The following is a 17051-nucleotide window of genomic DNA, read 5'->3' as shown; positions in this document are numbered from 1 at the left end:
CCTGAGAAAAGAAGGAAATCAAAGAAGCTCCAGCTTTTCCTGCTAGACTTAATTTTAAAAAATCCAAAGCAACTATGACAACATATATGCCTGTATTCAAGTCTACGGTTTGGTATTTAAAATTATTTTCAACAGAAATGACAGCAGTTAGTGCATACTGGTAGGTACATGCTTTTTTGCTTAATAACACAACCAGGAGATTTTTCCCACAGAATATTTTTTGCTCTTAATATTGTACAGATTATTGGATATTCTTAATATTCCTATAGTACTTTTAATATCCTATATAGTAGATATGTCATAATCTTTAAAGTATTTCCTTATTAACATTTAGTTTGTATCTAATTTTACCCATTAAAATAGTGCTGCAATAAGTAATCTGGTATACTTCTATACAGTATATACTATATACTTCCCTCTATATAGGAGCTATAGATTATTTGTGTCCCCAACCCCCAAAATTCCTATGTTGAAACCTAGTCTCCAATGTAATGGTATGTGGAGGTGGGGGCTCTAGGAAGTGATTAGGTCCTGAAGATGCAGACTTCATGAATGGGATTTGTGGCCTTACAAAAGAGACCCGAGAGAATTCTCTGTCCCCTTCCCACATAAGGACTCAATGCGTAGTGGGACATCTATGACCCAGAAAGCGAGCCCTCACCTGACTGCAAATCTGCAGGAACCTTGATCTTAGCCTTTGCAGCCTCCAGAACAGTGAGAATCAAATTTCTATTATTTATAAGCCACCCAGTCTATGGTATTCTGTCATAGCAGCTCAGACTAAGAAAACATGTATTTCTCTAGAATAGATTCCTGAAATAATTTTTAGATTAAAAGGGTGATTTTAAAATTTTGATCATTTCTTCCAAATTACCTTCCCTTGAGAGTAACTCTTTTCCCCACCCTAGTCAATGGTGGAGAGCATTAATCTTTAAATTTTTGTTAATCTATCTAAAACAGAAGTGAAGAGGTCATTCCAGGTAAAGGGAACAGCATGAACAAGGCACAGAGGGACAGAACTGAATGTGGTGCACAGAAACATGATTAATTATTTGGCATTTTCAGAGAGTGAGGGGGAGGGAAAGTAGGGTTGGGATCAGTTTCCAGAGGGAAGATATGCACCATGCCATGCACTTGTCTAAATCCCGTGGCCAGGAGCTTAGTCTTCATACAAGAGATGATAAAGAGCCCCAGAAAATTTTAAGGATGAAGATGCCCTTGTCCCTTTGTTAGCATGAGGATAGATCTGGAATGAGACATGCCTAAAAGACAGATGGATCAGGAGCCTGCAGTACCAGACTGCAGGGAAGATAACAAGAACCTCAAAAGAGCAAGGATGGTAGGCCAGAGACATGGACAAAGAGTCAAGAAATGCAGGAGAAGAATTACGGTGTGAGGGGGGATCAGTAAGACATAAAAACTAACTAGATGTGTGAGATAAGGGAGAAGAAGGAATTTAGGACTGCTCTAATGGCTGGGGGCAAATGGTGGTATAATTAGTTAAGACAGTTAATATAGAAGAGATCAATTTGGAAAAAAATATGATGAATTTAGTTCTGGGCTTACTAATTTAAAGGTATGCATTCAAAATTCAGATACATACATGCATCACAGAGTTATTGCTGGGGTTAGAGATAAACACTGGGGAACCATCAGCATTTAGAATGGTATTTAGAAAAGTGAAAACGGATAGGCACAGATGTAGAGTAATAAAAGAAGAGAAAAATGACTGACTTGAGCTTATTATATTCCAACAGTCAGAAAACTACATGAGAAAATATTTCCGAGATGACAAAAAAGGAAAAAAGAATCCTGCGAAGGATTTCATTATAATAATGAGGTGTAACTCTAACCTCAGGATATGATTATTTTAGAAGTCAGAATAAATCTCTGTATTCATAGGTAGAAATAACCTATAAATAGGAAATTACCTAGATGATCTTGCCAGCAGGAAACTTTCTTTTAAATATAGTTTTCTTTTAAAAGGTAATACAAGAACCTTACTAAATATCTGTCAATGGATGAAAAGATGGGAAAAATCACTCAAAATTTGAACTCCTTAAAACAACTCTGAGCATTTTATAAATTTCCTTCTAGCCTATTTTTTTGGTATGTTTCTAAAGTTATAAGTTACCTAAATGCTGAATTACAATATTTCATTTTATACTATACCCTCTCCATTCTATAAAGCCATCATAAATATATCAAACGGTTAAAAATATTCTATCAATTTGTTTCAAGTCCATGGTTCTCAATCTGTCTATACATTAGAATTTTTAGGAGAATTTTTAAAATGTAAATCTTTAGGCAACTGAAACTTACTAAGTAAAAAATCTCTGGGTGGGGCCCAGACACCATGCGTTTTCTTGCATCCTTCCAATGATTCTTATCTACAGCCAAGTCTGAAAAGCATTGATACCCCTGGTAAGCATTTAAATTATGTCCTTTATAATCAAAATAGCATTAATACAAATATCCTAGCACATGTATTTCTTCTTATATTCAGGAATATTTTAAGATAGGCTTGCAAAAGTGGCATAATTAATTCAGGATATATGTTATGTAATGATCTTTTACAAATAATGCCAACTGGCTTTTCAAATGAGTTATTTTGGTTTTCATTCTCACGGGTAATATATAATAGGAAGCATCATTTGGAGTCAGGGTGAAGTGTGTGGACTGATTAATTTATTAGGTAAACTAAGAAACAATCTCCAATGGTTACTTTACCTTGCATTTCTATGATTATTAGTAAGATCAAATGCTACTTGCTTATTCCTTAGTTTTATATATTGGAGCTCCTCTGTTCATGTCCTTTGACCATGATGCTCTAAGGTCATTGTTTATTTTCTTAACTGTTTTAATAATCTCTTTATATAATACCTCTAGCATATTAACTAAAAATATTTTCTCCACTGTCACAATATATTTTGATATGCAGGCACAAAAATTTCTGTAGTCAATTATATCAATTACTCCCTTTGCACTTTGTTTTATAGCTTTTCACTGTGAAAAGTCACTTCCCGATCAAAGGTGGATTCAAATGTTGGATCTGAATTTTTCTAATTTTCTTCCCAATGGTATGACTTTCCATACATAAGTTTTCAATCACATACATATCTTCTTCAATATAAAACACAACTAACACATTACATGTTCAATAAACATTTATTGTTATTAATGGCTTTCTATGGTTCAGAAAGAATAAGAGAAGTTTCCTTGACATTTCTGATTCATGCTCCTACTCCTTCTCTGCCGAAGAATCTGGTGCTACTCATTGGAAATTCCTTGATCAGCAGAATGTCAAAAGAATTCAGCTCAGAGTTTTACTGGCTATGTGGAAATTTTTACCTTTATATGTTTGATAAAGGAAATGTCTAAAATTAACTATGCCAACCACTACTGTTAAGAGTTGCATTCATGCCACTGTTAAATGTCAATTAGTTGTGTTTTCTCCTCTTTCCTCCCCCTCTTCCTCTGTCTACTTATGTTCTTAAGGCAATTTGTTCAGTGGTAGTTATCTGCTTTAATTAGATGTATTACTATTGAAAGATATTTAGTAAACATAGCTTTCTGCTATAAAACAGAAGTTTTCTGAAATTCAAACGTCATAGTTACTTGGGAGGGCATGAAATACATCCACAAAACTCAGATTGAATTATAAAGTAAAAACAAACTTTACAAAGGGCCTAACTTCTAGGCAAGGTCTCTCATGGAAACAATATGCTCTGAGAAAGGAAGCGTAAATGCAGAGCCTAGTGAATTTAAAGCATCCTTCCCTTCCCCAAACTTAGTATTTGACACTTAAAAATACATCTAAGAATCTGGCAGTAGGCCTATAAGAAATTTAATACACCTAGTTCTTGCTTTAATTTCACCCTCAGGAAAATATAATTCCTGAGAGGCATAGGCTGGGAGCAGGGATTGCAGAAATGCTTATGTCTCCTATAAGCCATATTAATACTCTTCCATACAGAAAAAAAACCCAGTAAGATAAAGATAAGAATGCCTGAGATCAGTGCAAATGTAAAAAGAGAATAAACAATACTGTTTCAGGCTAATGGCTTTGGAAAACTATAAAATTATACACACATACATATGAATAAATTCCAAAAGTAATGCTACTAATACGTTATATATGTGTTACCTCTGTTTTATAGAAATAAACATCTTCCTTAGGAAAAAAATGCGCATTTTGATGACCCATGGGGAGAAATGTATCTTTAGACAAAAGATTTCCTGTACATTATTTTACAGCAATATCAGTGTTCCAGCCAGGCGCACAGAGACCCGCCAGACAACAACTCCGGTAACGAAAAGGGAGAAAAATATGTAAATGTAATTGGAGGGGAAAGGAAGCGAACTGGTGAGCCATGATAATAATTCAGGAATAATTATTTTTAACCTGGACCCCTATTTAATCAGCTAACTAAAGGGTAACTGATTAAGCAGCTGCCAGAACTATAGACAACTATCTCTATGTTGATGTAACAATAAGGGAAGTATTTTTGTGCCTTCCTTCATTTTTCAGTGTTTCAAAAAACAAAACTTGACATATCATGGCTTCTGGCCATTTGGCAAACATCTGAAGTAAGCATGACTCCAACCCACTCATTTAACCTGAATTAATATTCTTGAGGATTTATATAGCCACTTAAAGCTTTCAGGAAATAGTTCCTCGATGCACCTGCCACCTAATTCCATGAGATCAATATTTCACTTAAGCTAAGTCAGGAAATCTTAAGGTGCTGAATTCAATTATGACTGTTACTTCATGAGCCACTGGTAGACAAAACATATCATTGAAATTGAAAATCATTACAGTTAAAGAGCTTTACCTCCTTTGGGGGGTTGTTTTATAAGGTACCATTAACATAATTAATAACAGTGTATCACATTAGGATAACAAGAACAACTTTACTATATGGCACAGTACTTTTCTATTGCCAAATGTCAGTTTATAAGCACAGAAACAACGTTCTCTCTGGCTATGCCTGAAATAAATCTATTGTGTGATGGTGGGAGCAAGCTGCCCATCAATATGAAAAGAAAAACTGATAATACTGATTCAAACTTCATTTAAAGATGAAAACAAGTATTTGTTGAAATCCAGATATAGTACTAGTAAGAAGAAAACAAAAATTCACACCTTCAGTCATAAGCACCATGTTATACATGACAGGCAATGGTAAGCTGAAGTTCCCACATGGCAAAGTTTTGTAGACACATTAAAAAGATAAACAAAAAAAGCTTTTATAAACAGCAAGCACCTAGAATCGGTCTTCAAATGCTATCTCTCTTCAGATAATTGCTAACTCCCTGATTGACCTCCATGCACTGATCCTTATAGTTTTTGAGGATCCAATGTGGGATATCGCTACTTCATTTTCAAAACAGAGAATGGACAAATGTTCAAAAAGATAAAATCCAAAATTCTAAACCTGTTTATCCTGTAAGTGGCAAATCTCTGATGATCCTAAAATTGTTCATTTGATCACCTGGCTTGTTAAACTGAGTTTTAAGAAAACTCTAGAAATTTTCAAAACAATCGCAATGCTAGTACATTCCTGTCTTTCATTTCCTCCTTGGTTTGCTCATGCCTTCTGATAGTCATTCTTTTTCTTCTTTTTTTCCCCCTTCCCTTTGGGACCCCCACCACAAGTCTAACATTTGCCTGTGGCTTAACATTTGACTGTGATGGAAAGACTGAGCTTTGCAATCAGCAAGACCCAGACTCAAATACCAGATCTTCCACGTATAACCGTGTTAAGTTAGGCAAAAATACCTAACTTCTCTCAGCATCAATTTCCTCATCTGTAAAACGAAGAAACAGCACCTACTTCTCAATGTTACTGTGTGGATTAAATGAACTAAAAAATAGAAACTGCTTGGCTCAGTGCCTGACACTGATCGGTTACCACATAAATGTTAGTTTCCTGCCCTTTTGCCAAAATGACATTCAACAGACAGTTCTAATGATATTTACAGACACATACATCTGTGTTTCTTCTTTTCAGTTCTTTACCTGTATTCTACTATTAGGCCTAATAAACTTCCTCCATGTTCAACACTCAGCAAGCTTTTCATTACCCTAAAGGAAAACAACTGAAATAACATTTCATAAATAAATAATAGCCAAGAAAAGGCACCAAGTTTCTAAGGAACATGTTCAAAATTAAAGAAACTCTAGCATATTCTCTGTAAAAACTTAAAATGCCTAATCAGTTTAAAGAAAGAAAGACAGTATTTATGCTGCAAAACTCCTTAAAAGTACAACCCAATTTGATTCTTCATAAAACAGGGTGAGAATAATGAAGTGCTCTCAGTGGAGATAAAGCAAAACATTTGCTGGGAAAAATCAGCCACCACCCTCAAGAATATTTATTAACGTAGTCAGGCTACTTCACTTAAAAGAGCCCCAAGCAAAAGGGTGAACAAGCAGACTACAGCTTCAGCAAGAAAGATCATGGAGATGCAGTCAATGTTCACAGGGAAGAAGGCTCAGGTATATAACGAAAAGGAAAATAAAACATGTCTACCTAACACTGCAATAGGATTTGCATGTGTAGATAAATTGGTAGTCAAAATATGGCCAGAGTTTACACAAACTGTAACTGAGACAGAGGAATTAGAAAGCACACCAGGGCCTCCCGAATTTTCCCTTTCCAACAAGTCACACTTCTCAGTTTCGATTCTAGTCTGCACTGTCACACTGACAAAACAGAAATAACGTATGTGAGCGACATCCATCTGGGAATCTGGGAATCACCCTCATAACCTTCTACACAGTCATTCAAATCACACTGCCTGGCCTTCAGGTGTCCAGTTGTCTTCTCAAACCCACTAAACAGGAACGGGGGGGATGAGTGACAACCACACGGTTCCACACAGGAAGACCCTCAATGTCCATTTTCACCCGTCACTAGCTGGTACCTACCCGGAAGGAATGAACGGAACCACTCCAATGCAATCCCAGCCACTCCTGCTAGTTCAAGCATTCGGTTCAGCATCACCTCATGACCAACACGAAAGCAGCTGAGGCTCTAATATAATCATCATGGAAAGTTGTCCCAAATCCTTCATTCGAGGAAGATCCTTCATACACACCAACGCTGTCTCCAAGCCATGCCGGGGTCTGAAACCAGACTGGAAAATATTATATATGTGTATATATAGTAAAACTCCCACAAACCACTCTTCTACGATGTCATATTTATTTACAGCTGCTTAATCCATCCTATATATACGTATATATATAGATTGCCTTCTCAAGGTGAAATATGAACATTCAAGGAAAGATCCTTTTCATAGCAGAAGGTAAACTGATAGCATATGAAGACCTGGTGCTGCCTGGTAAGGTAGTTGAGGTGGTCCCAAATGGAATATACTCTGTCCTGAAGGGAAGAGAGAAAACACAATATTGGTTTCCAAGGCTAATCTTCTAAACTTGGTATACAGGATCAAACTATGCTGGTGTTTAAAAAAACAACAAAACAAAACAAAAAAAACCTTGGCTTTTTCGGGAGATGAGAAAGCAATGCCAGATTAACTCTTGAAGCTCTGTTTCATATTACCAAACATGTGCCTTCTTCCTCCTGAATCCCACTATGTGGACACCACTTTCATAATCCTAGCTACCATGGCCTTGACTGCATTATCAGAACCTCTACTAATCAAGGAACTCTCTACTTGCTCATCATGCAGACAGGACCAGAAACCTTTGAATGAATAGCAACTTCAAATGGTAGGAATAAAAAAAAAAGAAAAAAAGATCAATGAAGCCCCATGAGCTCTTATATGTTAAATAACAAGAACAAACCAACTTATTTAAAATATCAATTTTCCCTCTCACTGCTTAATGAATAGGCTTTTAAGAAACAAAGAGATAGACATTATATAGAGTTTTCAAAGTTAAACCAGAGAATGCACCATTTTTATCGTCTTGAGAACTTTATTACAATATTAAAGACTATATGTTTCCCTTTTGCTTCCCCTTTCTCCAAACTAATATAATACTGAAAACTAAAACTTTCAATTCCAGCACAAAATTTTACTAAGTTTCTCTATTTCCAGAATGTGTCTAAAATAAAATTAAATGGGTTAAATCATCACAGCATTATTTCCTATGTACTTACCCTAAATTATTATTTGCATTAAGCAAATGGCTATCTGACTGCTTGTCATATATAATTCCATTTAAAATAGAATTCTGTCTTCTAATCTCCACTTCACTTGCTCTACTGGCCAGACTCATCCCATCCTTGTCAGCTATATTCAGTCTGCACTAACATGAAAAATCTCAGGAATGTCCATCCAGTGCACTGCCTCCTCCACCCACTCAATATACTTTGGTTCCCAAGTCAACTACTCCACTGATATCAAACATCCAGAAATCTATTAGACAGGTTTGAACCTGAGATTTATATCAAACATAATACTCATTATATTTTTTTTTCTGGACACTCTCCACTGACTCCACCACATCTCATAAAAAGTGACATAGCTCTCATAAGGAAGATGCAAAAACTAAATGGATCACCTAGGCAAAGGACCTAGAAAATACTATACCGAAAGGGACAGACCCCAGGTTGACAGCTCAAACTTACAGTCTACTTGGTGCTTAGCAATATACAATGTTTTTCCTCCTAAAATTTTAAAGTCCTCTTGTTTGACATACTGACCCCCTGTTGTGTAACCTGAGGGTCTGACCAAGTACAGTGAGTATAAGAGTCTTCTCAGACCATCCCATATATATATATATATATATATATATATATATATTCAGCCAAACATTTGCTGAGATATCTTCTATGATCTACAAACTATATAGGATATACAAACATGAGTAAGACAGGCCACTAGATATCTTGTAATTCATAGTTTAGATGGAAGACATATAAACAAAAACAACTGTGATAAGGATACATTTAAAACATCCCCTGAAGAAGGAACCATACTCTGCCTCAGAATCATAGGGAAAGTTACCCGGGGGAGGTGATAATTTGCATCTTAAATGATAAACAGATAGTAGCAAGGTAGCAGTAATGGTAATAATCAACAGAAGCTAAGCATTAGCATATATGTAATTTAGTAGAATCTTGGAAATCAGATCACTACTCAAAAGTAAAATACATTCTGTCCTATATTTAGTGTAATAGACAGCATTTCCATCTCAGTATAATGGAAAACTCCCAGTATACTATGAACATTTAATACATATTAAACAAGCCAAAACTGTGAGAACCTTAATGACAGAAGCATACAAATAATGACATGGATTTTCCAAATAGTCATTTCCTACATGTTTAAATGGAGACCTCCTCAGAGATAGCAAAGTGTTTTTTATTAAAGTCTATACTCCAAAATTTCACTTTGTATATTTGAAGCTTCATAATCAAATATCAAACAGAATTTGGATGATAGTACAAATACACAGGACTCTGAGTGAGACACCTCCCCCCGCAACATACCAATTAGATAATTATCAGGAGGTACGATCAGGGACACTGTATTAACATAGAAATCTGGAGGGTAGGAAAGCAGGAAATACCACATGGATATCATTCATTCAAAAGGCTAAAGTGGCCCAGGGGCACCTGGATGGCTCAGTCGGTTAAGTGTTTGACTCTTGATTTCAGCTCAGGTCATGATCTCGGGGTCTTGAGATCGAGCCTCGTGTCAGGCTCAGCACACACAGCACAGAGTCTGCTTAAGACTCTCTCCCTCCACCTCTGCCCCTTCCCCCTGCACACATTCATGCTATCTCTCAAACAAATCTTAAAAAAAATTTTAAAAAAAGGCTAAAGTGGCCCGAATATGAAAGCTAGCTAGAGAAAAAGCTTCTCGGTTACAAATAGGACCCCCAAAAAACTATCTCATTTAATGGAAAATTATTTACTTGTTGGTATATTATAAATCAGGAAAATCCCTGATCCTACAGTTCCAACACTGGTCATTGACAGATATATTAAAAACATCTCAAAATCAGGGCACCTGCATGACTCAATAGATTAGCGTCCAACTCTTGATTCTGGCTCAGGTCATGATTTCAGGGCCTTGAGATCAAGCCCAGCACCTGGCTCTGCACTAAGCAGGGAGTCTGCTTGAGATTCTTTCCCTTTCCCTCTACCCCTTCCCCCACTCCCATGCGTGCATGCTCTCTCTCTCTCTAAAAATAAATAAATCAATCTTAAAAAAAAAAAAAACCTCAGGATCTGCTCAATCAAGTTACAATGGCTTTCAATCTTATCACTGCATCTGAGCAAACATAAACCAAAATCCCTTTTCTAACTTAAGAAATTTTAGATTAAAACTTAGGTATTAAATAATATTACATACTTACTGAAACAACCTTTTGGCACCAGTGTGCCAAAAACACTACTGTGAAATACCTTAGAATACAAATTTGACTTGAAATCCATTTAATCTTGATTAATTTCCCCAAATTCCTAATAAGGCAGCAAACAGTGAAATCTCATTAATCAAGTATCTTGCAATTGACAGCACATTTTCGAAATTATATTATTTTCATAACAGTCTTACAATGCAGATAGAGTTGCAATTTCCCCCCATTTTACTGGAAAGATAAAAAAAGACTGAGTAACTTATCCAGGATAACACATTATGTTAGAAGCAGAAATAGAGAATTAAAATTTCCATCCACTCAATCAGAAAATATCATGAACCTATTACATGAAGGGCATCATGGGGAAGAGACGAATCAATGAGACATGAACTCTACCATTAAGGAAATTGCAGTCCTATTATCACAAGAGAAAATCGGAGAGAGTTTATTAGATGCTACAACAAAGGCACACATATATTATGTTATAATGGAATAGGAAGGATAAAACAATGAATTAGAGCTGGAATTAAAGAATTCTTTACTGAGGAAGTGGTATAGGACTTTGGAATTGGGCTTTGGGGGCGGCAGGGAGGAAAAGAAATGGTGAAGGTCATTACAGGCTGAGCAGAGTCAGAAAGACTTGAAAATACAAGGAATGTTTGCATCAAGTCAAGTAAATAGGTAATTATGTTTTCAAATGTCAAAAATGATAATACATATTTAACCTATATCAAGTTCAAGAATGAGATTTAATTTAAAAACAGATACAGCAGAGGCTGTTAGTTGTTCCTCAATAACTACCTTTCCCTACAGTGAAGACTCTTACGTCTTAGCTAGAAACACACCACCTGCAACAGAACATAGTCTCCAGGTTCCCATTTAGCTAAGTGCAACTCTGTAACCGGCCAATGGACAAGAGGAAAACTGTTAAGCTCAACTTTCAGAAGGTATCAATAAAGGGACTTGCATGTGTCCCTTCTTCCAGCTGCTTCTTGGAACATGGATTTGGTGGCAAGCCATGTTAGACCATCAGGATGAGGACAAAATCCTAAGGATAATGGAACCGTAAGACAGAAGGACACTGACTCCCTGGATAGCCTGACATAGCAAAGTTATCTCATCATTCCTGGGACTACCTACCTTTCAAATATAATGTGAGAAATTAACTTTTATTTTGTTTAATCACTTATTTTGGCATTCCATGATACCTGCACAAAACTACACACTAGCTTATATAAACAGGCTATGCTGTAAGGTAAATGCAAAATCAAAGTAGTTTCTTGGAGAGCAATTCGCAAAACCTAAGAAAAATAACCTGAACATATGTAAATTAATTGCAAAGGGTTTAATATAATCAGCAACATATAATTATAAAAGGCTTTCAAATTTTAATCTATATAACAACCCTAGGCAGAGGAAAGGTCAGAAGTCAGTATTATTATATTGTAAGTGAGGAATAAGACAACATATCATGAATTAGTAAGAATCTGATAGCTCCAAATTATACCGAGTTTAACCTCACTTAATCCAGAAAATAATCATCACATATATTCCATACCACACTGATGTACTAGAGATCCATTTATAAGAAAAGTCAAATGACTCATCAATGCCAGAAAAAATAATCGATAAGTGAAAAGTAGATTTTTGCTGGAAGTTGACAATTTACCCATTGGACTTCTCAGTCCACTCAGTTTTATTGTGATTACATCTAAATATTTAATTGCTATCCATTTTTATAGAGAATAGAGAAAAATTTAATAAGTAAACAGAAATATATTATCACAGTGTGAATGAAGAAAGAGAGCAGGCTGTAAGAGCCCAAAGGGGAAATACGAACAGAAGAGAATGGCTGTCGGATGACCGTTTGCATCAACTTGTCTGCACGCAAATCTAGTCACCCTTGCTTCACATATTACCTTATATTACAGGCATTCCAAGGAATAATTGGAATAAGAATATTCAATAAAATGAACTAAGGCATTGTGGTTTACTGAGCTCACTGGCTAGCTACATCAGCCCACAGAGGAAGGGACATAAAGTGGTTGCACCCTCTTCCTCTGTTCTTCCCAAAGTCCTTTGAGCAAGGTCTTGATGGCAACAAGGAGCTACTGAGGCCAAATTCGAGAATATTAGATCACTAGTTGAAGTATAAATTACAGTACAATCTCTCTCACACCCCTAACTCCTGCCAACGGTGTTACAAATATGTACTACTGGAGGCCAATAAAATCAGGTAACAGAGGGTGACTGGATCAATGAAAACCCATCGCTTCAGGAAAATCAATTGAAAGACATGTCCCTTCTAATAGTACCTTAGAATAGATTTATCTTCTTTTCTTTATATGTTCTTGCCTTCACTTACTACTAGGCTTTTGCACATTCTTAAATTCAAAACTGATCAGCCTCATCTAAGTTTTAAGATGAGTCAAATATTTACTGGTTCTATTATAGTGGACCACTCATCTTCTCTAAGCTTTAGTTTATTGATCCGTAAAATAAAAGTTTAAGACTATATGATCTACAAAGTCCTTACCAGAAACAGAATGTTATAGTACTGAGTTAAACTTCATCTCAGATTGCAACCTAATGTAGTAAAGGCTGGTCTGAATGCATTGTTTTAGAGGAAGCTCGCTTTCAAATAAATTCTCAAAAGCATTGCTTAGAGTTGGAATAGTAATGACAATAGCAAACGGCGCCTTGTGTAAAACAGTCCTGACTTTACCAAAGAGTCTAATTCTTCAGCTGTTAGGAATTATTCAGCCCACTATTCTTCTATCCCAAGAAACTCTTCTAAAAAAGACTGGAAACTGCTTGGGTGACCAGGTGGGTGAAAATTGAGTAAGGAAAGGACTAGATTTAAAATTTAGATAATTATCTGCTCCTACTCAAATTTCTACAGACACTATTTCACACTTCCTCATCACTCTGTTATGAGAAGTAAGAATATACCATTGTATCTAATATCCAAACTAATTTATAAAACTTTGAAAATTAAGTTATAAGTGGCTGCCTCAAAAGGGTGGTATCTAAAAATAGTAAATTACATAAATTCTAATTCAAAAAATCAAGTTAACATTTTTAATATTAAGGCTGGATAAAATAAGTGAGCAGTGAAAACTGTTGTAATTCCAAATAGTACTTTCTGTATTCCTGACTTAGCCCTTCCTTCCAAAGTGATCTTTGCTCATCTTAACACTTCAGAATTTAAGATTGGAGCCATTTAGACTTTCCCACTAGCAACAACTTTTTCCAACAAATCTTCATGAATGCCATTCTTCTGTATCTAGAACCAGCAGGTCACCTTCAATAAACACAAATTAAGCAACAAACTGAAAAATAATCATTGTACAAATTGTTGTATTTCATGCAGACATGCTAGAAAGAACTGAGTAATGAATTCAGGTTAGCTATAGTGGCCTGAAGGAGAACGTGCTCTGCTTGGAAATTTTACATCTGTCTTTTGAAAAATGAAAAATAAAAATAAAAAGGAAAGAGTAGTGTTTTATATCTCCCAGTGGAAATACAATGGATGGATGAGATGAGGAAGGATGGATAAATGGTCATGATACAGATTACCAATGACAGGAAAGTACATCTGCTCCTTCTTTGCTTAAGATAATTTCCCCCAAAAAGGCAGTAATGCTGCTTCTGAAACCATACTCACTTATTCATTTGGGCCTCCTTTTCTCCCCCTAGATGCACCTCTTAAAAGAAGAACAGTGTTAATAACTTAGCCTCCCCTCCCCCCATCTGAGCATAGTTTAGTCAATCCCATCTATTTTCATTCAACTGTTTCACAAATGGAGTCACTGCCACCCTCTAAAATTGCCCTTTGGATTATCTACATTTTGTTAGCAATTATGCTTTGACTGGTCACAGTTTGCAAGCTCCCCAGAAACAAGTTTCAATCTGTTAAATCCAATATCAACAACAATATGGTGAGAATCCTCTGAAGCCTTTGATCCTCCCATTACCTGAGGCATGTTTCCCATCCTCAAAGCATTACCTTCTAAAACAAACAGGAAGAAGGTACATTCAAATATGTCTTGCTGCTGTCTGTAAGCCCAAATGTTCAAAGTCATCGTCACGTTGGACAAGCATAAGAGTTAAAAACTCATCTGAGGCTTTGCATTCCCCAAATCTAAATAGATTATTGAAATGTCTTTTTCACCTTTCAATCCTACTTATCATTAGGCTATAAACTTGAAGAGTCTGAACACACCTATCTATAGACTAGACTTTAACTCAGTAAGTAATACATAAGAAATTAGCCTGAAATCAAAATTAGCCTGAAAAGCTGCTAAAGGGATAAGTTTGGGGTGGCAGTAATTTACTTAATAGAATCACATAACCAACACTTTCCTTAATCTAAAATTTTATTCGGCTCAAGCTATAAATATTTTAAAAAGGTTAAGTGCAATGGGTTCTGAATCAGACATCAAATCCAAGATTTGCCAATTGCTAGCTGGGTGAACGATCTCAAGTTACCTAATCTCACCTGCTTCAATTTCCCTATCTGTGAAATGGATAATAAAATATCATCAACCCACCTCAAAGTTTTTAAAAAGATAATTCCTGTAAAGTCCTTCGCATTGGGCCTAATATAAGCAAATGATTTTTAAAAATTAAGAATCCTTTGAACCATCAAGCCCCTACTCATTAATTTGCATAAAGCATGGTATCTCAGCTCTATGCCAAACAGATTAATGGATACAAAGATGTAAATTCCTAACCATAACAGCCTTATATTTGTGATGGAAAGACAATACTGCTTGACATGTTGAAATATCATATATTTTATCAAAAATTCAAGAGAGAATTAGGGCGCCTGGGTGGCTCAGTCGTTAAGCGTCTGCCTTCGGCTCAGGTCATGATCCCAGGGTCCTGGGATCGAGCCCCGCATCGGGCTCCTTGCTCCGCGGGAAGCCTGCTTCTCCTTCTCCCACTCCCCCTGCTTGTGTTCCCTCTCTCGCTGTCTCTCTCTCTGCCAAATAAATAAATAAAATCTTTAAAAAAAAAAAAAGAATTCAAGAGAGAATTAGAAATTCCCAAATTTAAAAACTAAATATGTATATTAATACATATGTATATATAAAGCTAAATATATATATATTTATTTTTTTAATCATTATGTGCTAGGCTGAAGACATGCTTTACAGAGAAGAGATTAAAAGACCTTATTAAATGACACAGAAAAATGGTCTGGAACTGTGTTGTTAAATCCTCAAAAAGCCGGGACTACATTTTATTCATTCATTAATCCAGCGACCTCTACCCTCTCAATAACATAACATGTGCTTAATAAATGTTAATGGAATGAATACATGCCTAAAGCTTCCACAAAATCTCAGGATCTAACACAATGAGCACAGTGTGTAGGCACTTAGTAGGTATTTAATTGATTACCATCATGTTATGATACCAACATCTCCACAACTTTCTTTTCTTTTCTCCGATGTCCTCTAAGTTGATCACCACGCACCAAAGCCCCGCACCTATACCTGGTCAGACTGAAGAGAGGGCTGAGCCTGAGCCCAAAACAAGCCTTGCACAGCACCTACAGTAGATCTTCACTTCTTTTTAAAAAAAAAATGTTGATAGAAATCACCCGAATTTCAGGCAGAACCCCAGTCCACAATTATCAATTTGATTCTGCATCTAAGCATCTCAGGAGTTGCAGGATAAATAGTCTTTAATTGTCCTGAAGGAACTAAGACTTGTTCTTAGGAATTACTCATTGTAGCTTTTAGAAAACCTGGCTTAACAAAACGTCGTAATTTTATTCTTCTGAAAACAAACAACCATAAAAAGAAGTCCCCATGTCAGCATATCAACTGTTTTGCATTTGAATTATGTTGTCAAGCTCAAAACAACGAAGCAAAACTAAAATCATAGGCATGTGGCAATTAAGAGCACAAGCAATGAAATTAAGAGATAAAGAGAAAAATACCACTTAGAAAAAGATTAAATAAAATCACCCCAGTTTAATGCCTATTCCCTCCCAAAGGTTTTCACCTGCATAGGCTACTTAGACTCACATACAATGTAATTTTATATCCATTTCTGCTTCTATTTCTGCACTGAAATATTTATAGAGTGCTCGGTATTTCTGGAGTAAATTATACCTAGATCTTGATAAAGCTGAAATCACCTAAATTACCTTTTTTTGTTCAATTATTTGGTAGAATGGAAAAAGAAAGCTTGACAGAATAAAAAGATGTATTAAGAAATGGCCATTTCATAGCTATAATCGCATTCCTTAGTGAATATTGATGCCTTAAGGGTTACAGGCAATCAGCACAGCTACTTTCACCAAAGGCTTCAAATAAAACCCAAATAAATTTATGTTATATGAATACAGACATTATATTTGAACACAAAACTTAAGCCGAGTATTCTATGGTTTATATGTTAAGAATAACATATGAAAACACATATTAGGAGTATATAAAAACAGAAGCACAGTACAATGTTAAGCATATTGTTATGAATACCCTCCAAGATAAATCAGCTATTCCAAATTCTAGAAATATTCTTATGTTATGCCATGAGTTCTGGCGATCTAAAGTTCCAAGTTCTGAATCACTATTATGAACTGAATTTTTGTGTCCCCCAAATTCATATGGTGAAGCCCTAGCCCCCAGCGTGGCTCTATTTGGAGATGGGGACTCTAAGGAAGTGATTAATGTTTAATGAGGTCTAA

At 35.8% G+C, this 17051-nt stretch overlaps 1 protein-coding gene across 2 annotated transcripts in view; it reads right to left on the bottom strand.

Moving 5' to 3' along the window:
- Positions 1-17051, bottom strand: part of ASXL3 (ASXL transcriptional regulator 3) — a 185818-nt gene that overhangs the window by 130073 nt on the left and 38694 nt on the right. For both annotated transcript variants that reach the window (XM_027575213.2, XM_027575214.2), the window contains one exon: positions 15786-15788. In XM_027575213.2, coding sequence (XP_027431014.2) covers positions 15786-15788 — 3 coding nt within the window. The remainder of the gene's footprint in view (positions 1-15785; positions 15789-17051) is intronic.

The sequence above is a fragment of the Zalophus californianus genome, chromosome 14, assembly GCF_009762305.2.
Source record: "Zalophus californianus isolate mZalCal1 chromosome 14, mZalCal1.pri.v2, whole genome shotgun sequence".
Lineage (NCBI taxonomy): Eukaryota > Metazoa > Chordata > Mammalia > Carnivora > Otariidae > Zalophus > Zalophus californianus.
The sequence above is the reverse complement of the archived record's forward strand: the minus strand, read 5'-3'. Positions and strand labels throughout refer to the sequence as shown.